At 35.4% G+C, this 18850-nt stretch overlaps 2 protein-coding genes across 2 annotated transcripts; one reads left to right on the top strand and one right to left on the bottom strand.

The window, feature by feature from the left end:
* The first annotated feature begins 206 nt into the window (after positions 1–206).
* On the top strand, positions 207–2475 carry LOC139809826 (RUS family member 1). The gene is made up of 9 exons (XM_071773050.1): positions 207–352; positions 460–617; positions 779–939; positions 1037–1229; positions 1290–1405; positions 1483–1679; positions 1756–2015; positions 2092–2281; positions 2359–2475. Exons 1-9 carry the CDS (start codon positions 289–291, stop codon positions 2427–2429), a joined length of 1410 nt encoding a protein of 469 aa, XP_071629151.1. The 5' UTR covers positions 207–288; the 3' UTR covers positions 2430–2475.
* Positions 2476–2556: 81 nt separating this feature from the next.
* Positions 2557–3876, bottom strand: LOC139809827 (RWD domain-containing protein 4). Its single transcript, XM_071773051.1, has 4 exons — positions 3674–3876; positions 3180–3289; positions 2904–3099; positions 2557–2816 (listed from the first exon to the last, which is right to left on the bottom strand). The coding sequence occupies exons 1-4, from the start codon at positions 3776–3778 to the stop codon at positions 2649–2651; spliced, it is 579 nt and encodes a 192-aa protein (XP_071629152.1). The 5' UTR covers positions 3779–3876; the 3' UTR covers positions 2557–2648.
* Between the last annotated feature and the right edge of the window lie 14974 nt (positions 3877–18850).

The raw sequence follows: 18850 nt of genomic DNA, 5'->3' as shown, positions 1-18850 counted from the left end.
AAATGCGTTTAACTAAGTTTGAAATGTATATTTTTAATTAAAAAATTGTTTTGTTATAGTTTATAATCTTAATAAATTTTGTATTAAAGAACAAGTCTCGGTTTCAATTAATTTCTTTGTAATAATAAATTCTTCCAAAAAGTTTCGACAAATATCATGACTTAATTGACTTATGACTGCCTAGGAGAAGCGTGTATTTAAAAGCAGACGACGTGCAGTACGTATGTACATACAGGGCGAACGTGGCGACGAGCTGGCGAGTGAATTCTTGCTGTTCTTCTCGCGAATATGCGCGTTCTGTTTCGCGAAAGTTACGGGAATGAGAAAGAGACAGTTTACGTAAGGTCAGAAGGTAAGGTATTCGTTATGTGCCCGATGATAATCGATCAAATCGTCGATCATATCACAGCTGCCACGTCTTAACCTTGCGTTGATCGCGCGTTGACACTTGTTGAGCAGATGGTTTCATCGCGATCGAGGCAAAACTCGGCCCCACGGAGTTGCGGGCCATTCGTTCCCGGATCACGTCCGTCCTCAAACAGATATTCCTGCCGCGAGGGTATCCGAACAGCGTGCATCCTGACTACACGGCGTATCAGATATGGGACACGGTGCAGGTTGGTTTAAATCTCCGAGTAAATATGTTTACATATGTGTTTGTTTGATACTGCAGATAATCTTTTTGTATTGTAATGATATATACATGAGGTTTTTCTTCTTTCCTGTCTTACGTTTTATGAACGAGATGACTCACGAAGATGAAATTAACTTTTTACAGGCCTTTGCGAGCACCATAACAGGCACCCTGACGACGCATTCCATAATGAAAGGGATAGGAGTCGGAGAGTCAAATGCTACACCCTTAGCAGCAGCGATAACCTGGATCCTGAAGAGTGGCACTGGAATGATTGGCAGTATAATGTTTGCATGGTGGAATGGGTAAAGAACACAGACAAGACTAGATATTCTCTAAGAATAGTTGTTACACACTTGTTATGTTGTAATGCTTGATAACGAAGTTTTTTTTCTGTTATAGAACTGAATTAGATGGACAATGTAAAAAATGGAGGCTATTTGCCGATATCTTGGACGACGTAGCCAAAGGGATAGAATTACTTGTGCCATATTTTTCCTCATATTCTGTTGTGATTCTGTGTGTCTCAACGACGATGAAGTCCATTGTCGGTGTTGCTGGTGGAGCTACGAGAACAGCACTGATTCATCATCAGGTGAATAATTATTTATACGCACATCATAGCTCTATACTAAAGATTGCTTTCTTGTTATAGGCGATACAAAATAATGTGGCAGATGTCTCCGCAAAAGATGGGAGTCAAGAGACTTGTGTAAATCTAATTGCATCATTCTTTGGGATCTTTATATTGTCTTTATTCCACGATGGACAGTATGTATCTAGTACATTTATTATGTCTGATCGCTGTTATAAATACTATTAATAATGCTGAAATGATGTACATATAGATATTTATTAGAATTGTATCTCTTCCTGGTGGCAGTCCATCTCTATGCAAATTATTCGGCGGTTAAAGCGTTGTGTTTAGATACACTCAATGAAGATCGTCTGGCTATAATCGTTAAAAATTACATGATGAACGAGCAAATTCTCGAGCCATCACAAGTGAATAAAGAAGAATCAGTATTTCTACTTAAAAATCCTAGTAAGACATTAAAATTATCTAATCATTTATTTTCACTAGTAAGAAATTTCTAACAATTTGTGGATATTATTTCTAGCCAGAAACGTACATGGTTTTGATATAAAAATTGGAGTATCATTTGGAAGTATCCTGAAGAGAAATATAATTTCATCCACAGAAAAAGAATATTTATTAAAATTCTTTGAAAATAAAATGTATATAATAGCGATAGATATTGAAAAAAGGAATATTTTTATAACTCTTAAGAGACATATCCAACCTATTGAAATACTGGAAGCGTACTTTTATGCTTCCACGTGTGCTTTCTACCTGTGTATAGCAAGAAAAATACCAATAGTAAGGAATCAAAGCTTTTTTTATATCTTTTGTCACTATATACATTTTATTACAACTATACTACAACATTATACAGGACATATTGATGAAATGTGAGACATCTGAAATATCGTATCCATTACTGTATGTATATATCCTGCACAAGACATTTGCGAATCCAAATAGCACCACACAAATGTCGACTGTAACTATCCAAAGTATCGGTGCCGCAGATATAATCGTTTCTAATGAATATAAAGCATTCCTTAACAGTCTAGAAATGAATGGTACGTAATTTCAATTTTAAGTCAATAATGATTTTCAACATTAAGTACAAATATATACTCGTAACTAATAATTCTAGGATGGAAAACAGGAACAAATTTGCTGGCAGTTGATGCATGGAGACTTTACATGGATAATAGTGAACAATAAGGACAACGTGAATAATAATAAAAATGAAAAACAATTATGCTTAAAATTGCTGATTGTTCTTTATTCAAATAACTTTTCTTACTTGACTACTGTAATCGGAAAATGATTAATAATATGAGACCAAGGCCACTTTGAAAAATAGATAAGGAAATGATTTTATTTCCAACAATTTATAAAAATATAACACGTTTTTCATACTGTACAAAATATGGTCTTAAGCTATGATTCCTCCTCCGTTCTCGGGCCAGTCTGTGATAAATGTTTTACTATGTCCACCCAGTTCCAGCCTCGCTGTCTTTCACCTTTGCCATCCGCTTTGTACCACTGCCTACGCTTCTGGGCTTTACTCAAATGTTCCTTCCTCGGTTTTTTTATCGTTTCTTCAGCCTTAAACACAATTAAATACAATTTCGCTTGCAATAATTTGTAATGTATCGTTTAATAGCAAACTGATATTCCATGCAATATGTATACCTGTTGATTCTCTTCTGTAATTTTCAGCTTACTAGTATGCGAATTTATATCAGTGATTGAGTCTGGTTGCATGCAGACTAAGTCTATGTAATGTTCTTGGACAGACTGAAATAACGTATACGTCATAGCGCTACCTAACCACTGGTCAGCCTCTGCCTCTAAGTGACTCACCACCTTGTCCTTTACCTCTTGCACACTGTATATTCCAATTATTCATCTTTAATCAAAGTAATTGAATGAGCGAGAATAGTTGAGCGGTCGCTTGGCTGCACTTACATATGTTTATTGTAAAATGTATCCATATTGATGGTCGGCTTTTCCATAGGATATGTTGCGCCCCATGAAATTTCCAGTAGAAATGATTTTACATCGTTATCTTCTCCATACTATGTAAACAATCACTGTCATATAGCTAATACATACAATTTATCGCAATACAATATTAGTTTGACATGCAAATAAGAAACACTTGTCTTCTGATTGAAATTAAGTGCGTACGTGTGCTGACCATTTTTTTCCTCTTTCATAATTGTAAGACTAAATAAACTTTTTACATTGTTTAAACTCTGAATGAAGAGATACAAGGGGAAAGTGCATTAACCGCATAAGGTGAAACTATAAAGTAGAGATACTTTTTGTATCCAAATGGACAGCTATTTTAATACAAACATCCTCGACATTTGTACTGTTACAATTTATGCCGAATTATTTTAGAGAGAAGTGGCGAAATTATGAAAGAAGAGCATACGAATTAAAAGACATCCTTGCACCTTGTATTGAAATATCGTGGGTGTTAGCTGTTTGAAAGCCGGATCGCCGTCGTATATCGAGAGTAAAACTTCTCTTTCTTCTTCCTGAAGCTCGGCATCGCTCATTTCCCTTCTCTGGACTAGATTCCGAACGATCCACGATCGCACCACACTCTCCAACGACAGTAACGATACCGCGTAAATTTTTAGGTTAGGAGATTAATCATCAGCAACTGTCGGCAACAAACAACCGCCTCAACCTTTTTGCGCAGTCTTGCGCTCTCGTCGTCAGATGACGCTGCTTGTACGATAATTCAGATAAGATAATTCGGCGAGTAAATTCTGTTTTAAATTAAATCTTCATCAGAATTAGGCATTATAGTAACTTTACTTTCTACACAAACATTGAGCAGAATCGCTGATTCGTGAAAAATTTGAAAAACCAAATAATTCAAGAATGAAAAATAAAAATAATTTTATTCAAAGTAGAATTGCATCTTATAATAAAGACAACTTACAGCAAGTACATCGCAAAATTTTACTTTAATTTGGATATTTAAATTTAAATTGGTTAAATACAGATGAGAGAGAAGTTAACATTATTTTTGATCCCACATTCCAAAAAAAATTTTACAATTTTTTAAATATTGTAAAGTAAATTAATTAATAATTTTTACTTAATTAACTATTATTCGCGATACTTTAAAGTTAACAAACAAATGAGAAAACTTAAAGTTACGGAAATGACACGCAAAATTTCAAAATTATTAGTAAACCAAATAAACAAAAACATTTATTTGTTTTAAATTCAACACGATATTTATAAAATCATATAATAGTGATGTATACAACAATAAGATAATAATTGTAATAATATTTTTCGACATTTTGTATAAAATTACGACTTTTTTTGGAATTTTACGAATGAGAAACTAAATTTCTGTAGGAATAAATGCACAGGCAATACGTAAATAATCACAACAATTGCAATCTTAGGTGTAAAATGTTTAAAGAGAGGCAATACTAAAATAAAAATGGTTCTTGGTTGCCGAACAACTTTTAATTCCCACGACGGATAAATTGAAGAAGACGCGGGATAAATAATTTCCCGCGGAATTTAATCACGCAAGTTGAGCGTCGAATCTTCGATTCTTGGAGTTAGCTTTAAAATGAAAATGTATGATCGTTTTTCGTATTTTTGATGTCCGGCCGTAGTGTATCGGCACATCGGGCAAATGACCGGCTTCTCCCTGTTTGGCCGTACGCCATCACGGTAAATATCGCCATATCATAAACGCGAGTCGGCGAAATGAAGCGAAAAGCGGGTAGTAAGGGAACGGAACCAACGAGGGTGGCGGTGGCGGAAAATGGGAAGTGCATAATGCCGCGGATTAATGCGAGTTTCCGTTCGACGCGAGTCCATCCCACGTTTCGACCAATTTCATCTCCCATAGACAGCGACGTCAGCTAATTAGGTTGTATATATATTCTATTCTCTCACTTTTCTTAGCTTTATTTATCCAACGATTTAACACGTTTTCAATCAATTGATTTAACATCTTATTATATATCAGCGTGATGCATTATTCAGTTTTCGTAACAGACCGCGGCCGGCGTCGCGCATATCCTATGACACAGAAATAATTTTGTATTCTTATAATTTTGTAAGTTTCTCAAAACAAATAAGGTTTTTATTGGCTTTTCAAGCTTAGGCTCACATTTATATAATCGCTAAGAAAGTCAGCTGAAGCGTCTTGAAACGCGATTTAATAGAATAGATATATGGGTCTCAAGGGTCAATTTGATATTCGTGACGACACATATGTGATCGCGATTTGCGCGAAGAACTCGAATGATGTTTCTCCTGAGACACAATTCGAACTCCGGGTTTCGCGTTGTTCGATTTTTACGAAAAGATCATGTGTAAGTTTTAATAGTTTGTTTTAATAATTTGAATTTTATATATCAACTGAACGCTCAGAGAATGTTTATCCTTCGCGATTATGCTCCAATGGAAGATGTTGAAAATGAGCCATTTTTGACCCACTGACGGAACTTTAATTATTGGAAATAACTGTTTCTGCAGGAATCTTCCAGAAACAGAAAATAACAATGATTTTTTTATCAGGTCCAGAGACAGTTACGAAAATCAGTTAAAGAAATTCAAAATAGTTGTTATTAAATAAATATATCGTTATAAGTGAACGGTAACACACATGACATGCACACGTGGAACAGTTTGTAAAGTGCTGCACTTTGTATTCGCAACTATTTGATAATTAAAATCACTTTGATGGTCTAAATACCAAATAGCTATTTGCCAAATACTATGCAATGTTTACTGAGTGCCGCAATTTCACGGTGATATATTCATTTTGGACAAAGACACGTATGTATTGTAGATAGAAAATGATAATAAATAAAATTAGATTGTTAATAACAATACGTATATCTGGAGATGATAATTTTGCTTGAGAAATTTGCATTGAGTGTAATTATATGTATTTAAATTACACCCGGAATGTATGCTTTATCTGATTAAAGGTCCATTATTAATGCAGACAAATTGCGCTTATCGAGCCATCCAATATATTATTTTACAATTCACAATGATGTTTTTTACCATTAATTGTTTTAATTTAATTATTTGCAACTGTATTACGGAGAACGAAATTATAACGTTACATATATATAAGTTTAGCATGCTATTATTATATTATTGAAACATTAATTCGCATAATACATTGTTGAATTATTTTAATGCATATAACAAGCTCAAAAGCCGCTTGTCACATTCCAGTTCCACAAAGCAAATACGGCCCTAATGAAATGCGCGAGTAATTACGAGGTAATTAATAATTATGTCGGCTGGCTGTCAATATTTATGAACATGCGTGCGTTCCAGAAGTTTATTATATCCCAGCTGACACGTTTTCTCTCGCAGCACCATTTTGACGGGCGGAACAATACTGACGTCATTGTGGTATCAAAACGTTTATTAAATTCGCTACACTAGAAATCCATTATGGAAAACTGGGATAGTAAACGTTTAATGGCAAATTTAATATGTCATCCAGTCTCTTCTATCGTTATTTCCGTCATTTCTGCTTCGCTTCCGTCATTATTATAACATTATATCATATTTAATCAACATATATGTATATAGGTATACATATATTATGTTTTTAAATATATATTTATTACTTATACATATATCTCAATTTTTGCTGATTAACGATTATAATTTTCGTAGAAAATTATGTAACACATCCTAATAATTTTCATACTAGGAATTCCAAAATTGCATTAGCGCGAACATGCTATTTTAGTCTCGTTTTCAATTCTGCAAATATTCTTTTCTATTTCTATATCTTAGACTTAGAGGTAAAAAATTGTATCTCCATTGATAAGAATATATAATCATATATTCTCATATATAGCCATATAATATTGTTTATATTTCTATTTCTTATATGATCATATATAATTATATCTACTAATATGGACAAATAAAAGGTATTTTTTCCCGGGCTTTTGTCAAAAGTTTGTTAAAGTAGAGTTAATACATTTTTCAATATAACACGAGCTTAAAAGTTGTTTAATGGTAAAGCGTCTTATGTCTATAATTATTATATACTAGTTCCTAAGATACAATATTTAAAAAAAGTTGTACCTATTGAAAATTTTTATAGTGCCTATAATTTTTAAATCAGGTGTTATTGGTAGTTGTACTATTAAACATGTCAGTTAAATTACTTTATTAAAAATTTAATAAATCAAGGCGCTACTTTTATTTTATATCTAAAAAAATATATTATATCTCTATTTAAAACTTTAAACCTTGTTTTCTCTGAATTTATAATAATAAAGATACAATTCTTTACCTCTAAGGTACAGATATATTCTTAATTGTATCTGATTGAGGATGTTAATTGAGTATTTCATAAATGCTGTCTCGCATCGATGAAATTTCGAGGCGGCCTTAACGGTGCCGCTGTGTGTATGCGCACATATCTCATTTTCGATTCCAATCTCGCGGACGCTTCACCTCGTTCGATCTACTTCCGCATAAAAAACAACGGCGATCACCGTTTCCCGATCGACCGGCGCGTATAATAGCGCCGACCATCGTTCAGCGCGACCGCGGTTTTCTCCGCGGCGTGCAACGTGTCCGCGTGCACCAGCTTTCGTCCGAGGCCGGGCCGCGCGTATCTGAAAGGACGGTCTGCAGGCGCCGTATCGTCGCGAGCGCATCGATCAGAAAGGAATATCGTCGGTGTGCTGCCGTGGCTGCCGGTGATTCAGAGTAGCACCATTTCCCCGCCGCGGCGAGTGTCGGGCTTTAAAGCTCGCCACACACCGACGACTTACGATACGAGCGAACGAGCGAGATAAGCGAGATATTACGTAGGCGGTCTCCATCGGACATTTGTATTCATAGTGAGAATTCGAATTTTCGGATATTCGCATCCACCTAAATTTCGCGGGACCCTCAATGGCGCGAAAAGGACATTTATAGTTCATGTCGAGGGGTACACTGAGAAAAAAAGTTGTTAACTCGACTAATGTCCATTTCTATATCAACGCAGGTTAATTTTAATCTTGGTTTAACTTACCTGTCATCTTTTCCTATAAATTCTAAGAGTTAGAAAAAGAAAGAAAGTAAGTTAAACCGAGATTTAAGTTAATCTATATATTGGTAAAAATGGGCATAAATGCGTCCAACTGTGATTACCATTTTTTTTTTAATTGAAATATTTAAGTATTTAGTCAAATTACGTCATGTTTGATTTAATATGTCGTATTTAATTTGAATACTTAAATATTTCAATTAAAAAAATAGTAATCAGTTAAACGCATTCAGTCAAGTTAACAACTTTTTTTTCTCAGTGTACATGTAATTTTAGATTATTATAAGAGTTGTCCACGAGTACTCGTGCCCGTTTTTCATTTTCTCTTGAAAAAAATTTAACTCGCAGAAAGATGCAAAAATATCATTTAAGAATCTTGCCTCTATAGGTTCGTCTCTAAAAGCGCACGGAGACTCAGTCAAGTCTCAATTAATTTTAACGCATGTTTATGGGAACGATCTGTATTAAAAGATACTGTCGAGTCTCGTTGCGCGAGAGAAAATTTTCCCAGAGAGTTTTCGCGTACCTATTTAGCATTACCAAGCGTATATAGTTAATCCACTCGGAGAGTTATGCGATTTAAACGACTTTAAAGTGTTCAACATTCGTAGCTTGTTTAGGTCTTGCTTCGCAATGTTTTATGAAATGTATTTTAGTGGGGCAACACCGGACCGCGACCCAATTCGCGGAAGCTTAAATACGATTTTCTTTCGTCGCGAGAGCGAGTTCTAAAGCGAGCATGTTTGACCTTCTTCCGTTTTAATTTAAAATTCCTTTGGAGTTCATCATCTTTGAGATCGCGTACGCATTGGAACGGCGCTGGTGCGACCCGGTGTGCGACATCCTTAATCTTTACTATCCCGCAGCGTCACCTGGCACACTGTTAAACTTTGCCATATTTCGTCATGATAAATTTGCTAAATGGGGTCAGGTAGATATTAGAGGTATGTAATTTAGACATACTGCACTCCGCCACAGTTTGCTGATGTTATTACATATTAGTATAGTATATTGCGATTAAAAAGACATTATAAGAAAATTAAAGAATTTTCAATTTCTATATTTCTTATAATGTAACATAATATAATATTCTTATAATATATTAACTACAAGAATGATATTCAAGTGAGATCTTTTTTAATTTCACTTTTGCCTAAAAATTTATCTAAATTAAGATATCCTATTTATTAATAATTGTCGGAACTAAATTTATTTTGAATGTATTGATTTCCTTGCAAATGACCAATACAAAAATTATAGAAATTTGTAGTTTGAAAAAAAAAAGATAAAATTTTTTATCTTTTTATAATCAAAAATATATGTAATATGCACGTAACAGTGTCAACAAGAAACAATACAAGTATTATTTTTAGAGAACATACTGAAAGTAAATATTCTTAATAAATTTTCTCTTAAGATAGATTAGATAGCAATGTATCATTAACAGCAATCTCGATAACATTATAAAAATGATCGTCGGATAAGATGCCTTTACGCTACACTTACAGATACATCTTCCTTCTTCTCATACACAACGGGCCCACAAAGACATTTTCTCTCCGAATAAGAATTCTGCAATTAAAATTTTTAGTTTTTCCCGACCGCGAAAGGGTAAGTCCTGGGAGACGTATAGATCGTGGCGATCGCGCGACTTTCGTGGCACCCGCGGTGGCCTTAACCCTCTCCGACGTGCGCGCGGTAGCTCATGAAACATGGATCTAGAGTCGCCCTCGAAGAAGTTGTACGAAAGAAGCCGACCGCCTGCCGCGTCGTCGTCGGCGATGATCACCGACGACGGGGTTCCCCGCACCTCTCCACCTTTTGCTCGATGTTGTGCCGCGGCAAGAAATGCGTTTCCTAGCGCTGGTGGATTCACGGAAATTAACGCACTCGCGCAAGTGCGTGTGCTCTGCACGTCCGTGCCAGCCGAGAAAGATCCTACCTACGGCCTTGCATCAATTTTCGGCTCGACAGCAACAGTAATAATTATTTGTTTTATAAATTAAAAACATCTGTAATATTATTAATATACGTAGTAGTAATTATACTAGGTACTGAAAAATATTAATTATTATGCATGAGAACGCTGAAGTTTATAAGCTTTCGGCGAGTCTTAGGCGATCTCTACTCTTAGGTGATCCGGCTATTTCTTCATTCATACATATTTGCAATCTTGTATGCATCACATATCTCGTGATATAAATAAAGTCTTCTTTTTACGCATATTTTACTACACATAATTCGCCTGGTTAGATGATCTATCTTAATGCATCTTGGTTCGAATACGAAAGTTCATCAAAATCTCTCGAATTGCCGTGTTATAATTTATTATACGCTTCTATAAGGTATGGTCGCGATCTATGTTTAATAGGCATATTACCACAATGTATATAATAGACATTACTATACTTCTGTTAGGGCGATAGTAGTTTTTCAGTATGATTTTATTATATCTTTTGTTATAACTAACTAATAAAATTGTGAATGTCTTATTAATGCTCCCTTAATAAGCTTCTTAAGAGTTGCTTTTCGTTATACCGTTCATTTCCGTCATGCAGTCTCTTCAGTAATTATTCTCTCTCTTTCTGCTTAATAAAACTCTTTAGTTTATCTGTACCTTGTCTCTTCGGAATCGACTTGCGTCGCTTCATGTATCGCTTTCACGTTTTTCATATGTTGACATAGGTACAGAATGAAGTAGACTATTGTCCAAAAGCGCATAAAATTCTCGGGTCGATTCCAACTATCGCGAGAAGCGTGGGAAGTTTCCAATTGAGAATCGGAAATCCAGAACCGTTCCGTCGTGGAGCACGGGCTCTCTCCGCTGAAGTTCTTCATCGAGTCAATGAATTCTCGTTTGGCGCCGCGTGCATGGATCAATGGACACCTACTTCGACGGGAGACGACGAGATTGCGAAAGTTATTCGTATCTTTGACATTCCGAAAACAACGACCCGGAACATCGAACGGAACCAATTACAGAAAGTTTGCATTTCTTGTTTGATCGACAAAAATCGATTTCCGATTTTTAACACGCGAGAATTTAAATCCAATGAATTTCTATAAATAGTAATTTTATTAAATTAAATCATTCGCGTTAATAAATAATAAAAGAAAGATAGAGAGAAAGAAATCTTTAGAACATAACTTTTTGGATACAATTATTTTAAAAGGAAACATTGTAAATAAAATTGCACAACAATGTTAAATAAAATAAAATAATTGTTTTCTGATGTATAATAATTTTTTGACAACTGATATCATTGTAACATAATATATTCTACGTATTCAACAGCATTTTATAATAGAGATTACAAATTGTTTCTTTATTGTATAATTACATCTATATATCTAAAGATATATAACATTTATCTAGGAATTTTCTTAATGACTACTTTTGTAGCAAAAAGACATTAATATATGGCAATTTTTATATAATATTTAGAGTTTAAATTAAATGAATAATTTTTATAGCATGATAAATTTCAACATCATTAAGATTTCATGCTTATTAATTGTATCTAGATGAATGATAGAGAAAAAGTGAAGAGCAAAAGTTGTTCGCAGCAGTAAATTTACTCTTTGCTGTAACTTTTTTATGATAAAAAATTTGTACTTAAATGTAAAACAAATACTTAATAGTTATTTAAATATTTGCTGTTTACTTAGTTATTTCGAAAATTTATAAAAAACATATATACATAACGTCTCATAACTTGAGTATTATAGAGCATTATTGGTGCATGTACATTATCCATCATAATATCGATCATTAATTATGCATTTCTTGACTGGATAAAACGTTTAACTTTGTGTATTGAGAATAATAGTGAACATATAGCTTATATAAGTAAATAAAAAAATATTCTGGCTTTTTAATTTTGTTCTATGATGCTGGATTTATGAGACGCTATATATATATACGTTTGAATATATATTATATGTATATGTCAAACTAATAATCATTAGCGATAAGAATTTTTGACATATAAGTCCGCAGACATCTCAAAACTTTTTATCGCTAATAATTACTAATCATTGACTACCCTTAAATTCTTAAAAATTTAACAATTTACAAAATAGAAGTTTATAAAAAAACTGTCTTATTCAGTTCAATTTCGTGAGAATAACGTTTCAAGATTTATAGAAAGACTTTAAAAGCAACCTGGAAAGATACTGAAGGAATGAAGAAGAATAGGATGCTGAGAAGAACACAGCGGGAAAGGGAAAGTTAATCGTAGTCTTCATCGAAGCCCGACGAACCTCCATCTTATTACAAAATACTCGATACTCACGGGAGGTCGGCTTTCGTTTGAAACGGCTTTATCTTCATGCGAAGCTGAGCGACCAGATGGCTACGCGGCCATAAATGGATGATCTACGATGTAATGATCTCTTCACTCTCTCGTCCCGACATCACAATTAACCTCGTAAGTAGATGCGACTGCAATCCGACGTGGAAGGGTGCGAACAAGCTTAACGGTGCTCATTTATTCTGAACAGAAATTTTCGGAAACGTCGAGTCGAGTTTACATAAACTTATAACAATCATAAAAACGTAATAGCTGTGGGTTTATAACAGTTGAATAAAAAGTGTACATATAAAAAATTATATTTTAAAATTAATATACTAAATATTATCAGTAGATTTATATGTATTATGTATTATAAAATTTGGTAGTATTTATATTTATATGTATTATAATATTAATACAATTTTTATGTAATTGGTGTGTGATACATATTAAATTTAATATATTAATAAAACAAAAATAAGAACTTTACCTCGCCAGAAAATAATTAAAAGAAGTGGTCAATTTAAAAAAAACAACCATTTCTTTTAATTACATATAAAAATTGTATTAATATTATAATACATATAAATATAAATGCTATCAAATTTTTATAATACATAATACATATAAATATATCCACAGATAATATTTTGTCATCTTGTTTATATCAGTTTCTAATCTGAAAAAAGGAAGATCGATATCGTGACATTCTCGTTCTAGTATAAGACCGCTCTTCACGACGATTGTTCGCTGTTGATCGCGCGAGCAGATCGCTCAGCATCTCCCAGGTCTACAGGTGAGTTCGTATCCTTTTTTTTCTCTGCTATTAAGCCCCCATGAGAGGTCTCGTGCGTTCGAGACTCCACTTCCCCAGATTTGTCGAGCATGATGGATAGACTTGTCCACAGCACGCTTTTCTCCTACTACGCCGTGGTCTTAGCCTCTCTCATTGGTCATCCCACGTGCGAGTGCCCGCGTCACATTTGTTCGTACTTCGCGTAATATTTGCCCATCTGCGAAAGCAATCGTTCTTCGATACATTTTTGCGGAACAAGTTCTTTTCTCCCAACTAAAACAGAACGAGTGATGGTGAAGTTTTCAGACAAGTTTTTTCTTCGTAAAGCAACATTTTCCGCAGTTCTTCTTTAGGATGACAAATTATTTAAGACAAACGCTCAATTTATTGGCCACAATGAAGTAACATTAAATAATAATAAATCGATCCGATCAACTTTATATTACCCTGAATAATTATGAAAGAGATTTCTAGAATTAAATGTATTACGATAAAAAAAAATAAAAAATTTCTGTTTCTAAAAAATTAAAATAAAAAAAATTAGTTATAATTTTATATATTTAAAAATATATTATTTGGAGTTGTAAAGTGAAAGAGGAAATGTTTTTGCTAATTTATTTCCGGGCGCCATTTATATTTCTATCTTTAACCGTCGACCACCAGTTGCCTGTTCCTACCGATTCGTTCTGTTGGCAGTGATCTGTTTTGGTCCAGTGAGTAACCGAAAAGCCACATGGAACCGATTCTAGTTAATGCATTTTATTCACAATATTCGCACAATAGCTTTTCCTGGCGCGCGCGAGGAAAAGGCAGCGGCGCGGCATTTCGACGCATTGTGCCGTCCATTATCGAAAATTTGTGAAAATGTGTACCGCCGTTCATCGAAAAAGTATATCCGCGCGCCGCGATGGTCTCAGCTGCGTCCAAACTGCTTTCAACGGGAATCAATATTTCGCGATGCCTCGCGAAAGGTTTTACGGCTGACAGTGCGGCCTTTACTATGCAATGTAGTTTGTCGTATTGCAGCCAAAAGGGAAAAGTCGAATATACTTACAGTCGAGCGGAAGCCAAAACTTGTAAGAAATATTGCGACATCTATTACAGCGAAATTTTCAGAAAATATAATTTTTACACCCTATTAACCAGACGAAATAAAAGTTCTACTGAGTTTGATATTTTTATCTTTATTGCCATCAGCCGTAATTTTTCAATAATTTTATATAATGTATATTAATGTTATTAAATGTTATCAATTAATATTATACGCTATACAATATTATATTACAATACTGTTATTGTTAATTTTATTCATTTCATTTATTTTATTGGAAAATTGTTATATTCTATTTAACAGCTTTAATTATTTCATCTCTCTCGATCTTATACAAGAACAACGCTCCACGTCCGTAGACAATGTAATAGTTTTAATTGCTACAATGGCGCAATTGCGAGGAAGAAATATCGCGTCATGTTCAGCGAGAGAAGAAGGAATGCTTATACAAATTAAGTAATGGGAAATGAGTCTGAGATTCTCGTACAGAAAGAACAGCCGGCGCGGCGATGCTCTGCGCGCCCACTGCGCAGCGGAATGGGAAGAAACGTGGGAAATAAGAGATGAAGGCTGCATCTTGGTTTGCGTTCACGTCATGAAAAGACAAAGCGACGGAAAGCGGCGGAGGAGGGGACGGAAGGAGGAAAAGAGTTTCCTCCCTCGTACCTTCGCAGTGAAATTTCAATAAGTTCGCGGAGAAGAAAATCGGCTACACAACGCGACGCCCCGAAAACGCGACAGCGGCGGAGATCGCGAGGGAATGAAAGAACTCGAGGTTGTTTTCGTCCGAGAGAGTAACGAAGCTATTTAGGTATAGCGCCGGAATAAAATTATCGCGTGTCGTCCGCACGCGCGCGCGCTCGCGCACGAGCGGAACATCGCGGCAGCGCCACCGAATGAGCCGAGATCTTGGAGAAGATGTTTGCACGCGAGGCATTACCGGCGCTATTCCGCACGGAAAAAGAGATACCGGATAAATGGAGGTGGCGAAGTTTTAAGCGTGTGGGAACACGGCGCGGCGAACGCTAAGAAACAACGCGACGGAGGTAGTAGGTAAGCGAAGGAGCCGGAACAAAAGGCCAATGTGCGAGGAAATACCGCACGAGAGTGCCAAAAATACGCGTATCTTCCTTTTTATTTCTTCGAATTATAATTAGCTAGTTCCTTCTGAGGAGAGATAATTCTCGCTGAGAATTGATCGTAAGGTGTCAATTTTCGTTGTTACTTACAATTATTTCTTTCTTATTTTTAATGATAATTAGAATATAATATAATGTGCATTTTACAAAAATCTGTTTACACATATTTACCTCTTCTTATTAGATACTTCATATTATATTTTCATAATTTGATAAAAATACGCCAAATAAATCTGAGCAAATTGAAAGTGATCAAAAGTATCAGACTAGTTTGTAAATTTATTTACATTAATTGTCTTTTGAAACAAAATATGTATAACGCGCAGTTTATATTTTATTATTAGTGATATATGTTCCTTCATGATCAAGAATTCGTATCAGGAATCATTTATGAGAAAAGAAAGAAAACACTAATATTTGTATACATAATCATTCTAAACGTAATATTTTACATGCGGCATAAAATAGAATCAAATTATTTTCCTTATTGTTTATAACATGTATAAATTTATAACATGTATAAATTTAATTATTTTTAAAAGAGAACAGAACACTAGCTGTGTACTGCAAGATTCTGCTTTCTGACGCCCAAAGAAAGTTTGCTAATTACTCATAAAATTCTTCAATCGTGATAAAAGTAGCGGTTAAGGCGACGCTGTGCAGAAGCTTTCCAGATTTGAAATCTTTCTGTTACACTTTTACGGAAACTTTATGCTGGTAGTCGTGCAATCTACGTGGCGCAAAAGAGATTGTGCGAGAATAAGTGAATGAATTAACGACTCGATTACCTAATAATTAAAATATATAATATATTTGACACTAAACAATACAAAACGTTAGAGAGACAATTAATTTTTAATTAATTTTTCCATTTAGGAATAAAAGATGTTAATTTATGTAGTTTAAAAAAATTTCGAAAGACAGATTTGTCCGATTACACAGATTATTTTATCGTTGAAAACTAAATCTTTTATAAACGCCTGCCAATTAAATTACAGTCGATGCTGCAAGTTAAATGTAATAGTGTGGTGAAAAAGGAAGAGGGAAGTAAACAAGACGCGAGGAATAAGAGACGCGGGAGGAAAAAATGATGAAGAAAGAGGAGGAGTAGGAGCAGGCAGAGGAGACGAGAGCGGTAGTAGGAGAAAGATGAGGAAGAAGACAGTACGGAAGAAGAGGAGGAAGACGATGGAAAAGAGAGCCAGGCGAGAGGTAAAAGAGAGGCGTGCGTGCAAGAAGTGATGCGAGGTGAGGGAGGTGAGGAGACGGGAGGGGGGGTGGTGGTCCGAGTTGGGTAAGGTGAGGGCTCCTACGGGTAAGTACCACTCACTTCATTGACTCGTGCGTACGCCCGCACGTCTGTCAGTCCATCCTCACTCACTCGATCCTCCACTTACTCGCCCGCCTCGCGCTCGCCGCAGACACTCGCGGCCGTGAATACTCTCGGTACACATATACACTTCAAATCTCGCCTGGTTCGGCGTCGAACCCGTCGCCGCCGACTTTAGAGAGGTCCCGAGGTCGCAGGCAAGCGGCGCGGCGCGCGGTGCAACCAGCGCGTGACCTCCTGGATCTGGAAGGTCATTACTCGTCTCTCTCTCTCTCTCTCCCTCTCTCTCGCAGAAACCCCGATATCGGGTTCTGATTTATCGATTGTTTCGATCCTCCTTCGGGGACCGTAGGGCCTCGCCTCGGCGACGATCAGTGCCCGGAGAACCCCTCGGTACTGGAGAACAGAGCTCGGTCGGCGCCGGGACCAAGAGGATGACCTTGGCGCGCATCGCTAGGATCTCGGTGGTCCTCGTGCTGCCACTGCTGCTGCTGCCGCCGCTGCTGCTGCTGCTCGTCGTGAACGGATCGTGGGCGCAGGCTTATCCTCGCGAGATCAAGCCAGGTAAGCGCTGTGGTGATGGGAGCATGTTTTTAACTTATTAAGAACCATTAGCAACTCTTAAGCGTCACGATTTTTCTTGCTTCTGATCGAAACATTCAAAGTCAGATTGTAGATAAAAAAAGATTTGTTAAGGGCTGCGCACAATGAAAGGAATAGAGAACAGGGAACAGGGAATAGGGAACAGTTCAATATTAACATATGAAATTTATTAACATATGTGATTTATTAACACAGAATAGACGAGGAATAGCGCTAAGGAACAGTGATAAAATTTTATTCTAATTCTGTATGCCATATGAACAATGCATATGTCAATATTAAACTGTTCTCTGTTCCTTATTCCTTTCATTGTGCGCAGCCCCTAAGATTTAATTTAAAAAATAACATAAACTTGGGACCACACATATATAGTTTAGTAGATAAAGCAATCAGGTTATCCCATCCGAATTTTTATGAAAAAAATTTATTGTTTATTATCAACAATTTGCTTCAGAACGGTTACCCTCTGGATTTAATTTTCATATAAATCTGAGACTAAAAAAACTTATTAACCAATCGCTGAACGGTAGCACGGAAGAGACAGAAACACCACAAAAAAAGAGTTTCATCGTTCTCATCAAAAACGAATGATCTCTGAAATAATACACATTAAAGAGCAAACCAACGGTATTAATTCTAACAAAGACACCGAATTATTGGACAAAGTTTATTTTGATATTTTAAACGAACTTTCCACCACTAGTTAATTGCAAACAATCATTGTCCTCGTGTCAAGTTCATTTCTCTCTCAGTTCGTGACGTGTCTTTGCATAGATCAGATCTGTTATATCGATATCACAGAATAATTGTCTGTCATGGTTCTCGTAATCGCTGATCACTTATGTAAGTCCTGTTTCATATATTTTTAGTGAATCAATGTTAAATTATCTAATTTAAGTATATTTATCCAGTTGCCACTAAGATGGTCCAGAAATATATGGTACTTGTTTCCAAAATTATTGACTTATATGGGTTTCTACGAGACGACGATATTTCCAAAAAAAAACGAAAATTTAATGGAGGATGACAGACTGTAGAAGAAAACGTTCTACTTTTAATTTTTTTACTTTGTAATTGCGGTACGTTTCTATGTTTAATCGATTATGCGTTTTGACCCCTACATATGTTAGTACTTAATTATTCGAATCGCTTATTATTGAAAATTCTGATGAAGTCCAAATACGGTACGAAACGTCAATATTTCAATAAAATTAGACATAATATGAATTTGTTGTAACATCGATTAATGCTCGTATATTGGTCTTACTTTTCATTATAGCCTTTACTTCAAACGAGGGGAAAGTAAGTTTCTTATTGTAAAAAATAACATATTATAGGTATATATAAATATCT

The sequence above is a fragment of the Temnothorax longispinosus genome, chromosome 3 (genome assembly GCF_030848805.1).
Source record: "Temnothorax longispinosus isolate EJ_2023e chromosome 3, Tlon_JGU_v1, whole genome shotgun sequence".
Lineage (NCBI taxonomy): Eukaryota > Metazoa > Arthropoda > Insecta > Hymenoptera > Formicidae > Temnothorax > Temnothorax longispinosus.
This window is presented reverse-complemented; position numbering and strand designations above follow the sequence as displayed.

Excerpts from the sequence above, each read along its gene's own strand:
- LOC139809826 (XM_071773050.1), top strand. The coding sequence starts at position 289 with ATGCGCGTTCTGTTTCGCGAAAGTTACGGGAATGAGAAAGAGACAGTT. Across the intron at positions 618-778 it reads AGATATGGGACACGGTGCAG|GCCTTTGCGAGCACCATAAC; the intron begins GTTGGTTTAAAT and ends AACTTTTTACAG. Across the intron at positions 2,016-2,091 it reads TAGCAAGAAAAATACCAATA|GACATATTGATGAAATGTGA; the intron begins GTAAGGAATCAA and ends AACATTATACAG.
- LOC139809827 (XM_071773051.1), bottom strand. The coding sequence starts at position 3,778 with ATGAGCGATGCCGAGCTTCAGGAAGAAGAAAGAGAAGTTTTACTCTCG. Across the intron at positions 3,100-3,179 it reads ACATTTTACAATAAACATAT|TGTGCAAGAGGTAAAGGACA; the intron begins GTAAGTGCAGCC and ends TGGAATATACAG. Across the intron at positions 2,817-2,903 it reads TTACAGAAGAGAATCAACAG|GCTGAAGAAACGATAAAAAA; the intron begins GTATACATATTG and ends ATTGTGTTTAAG.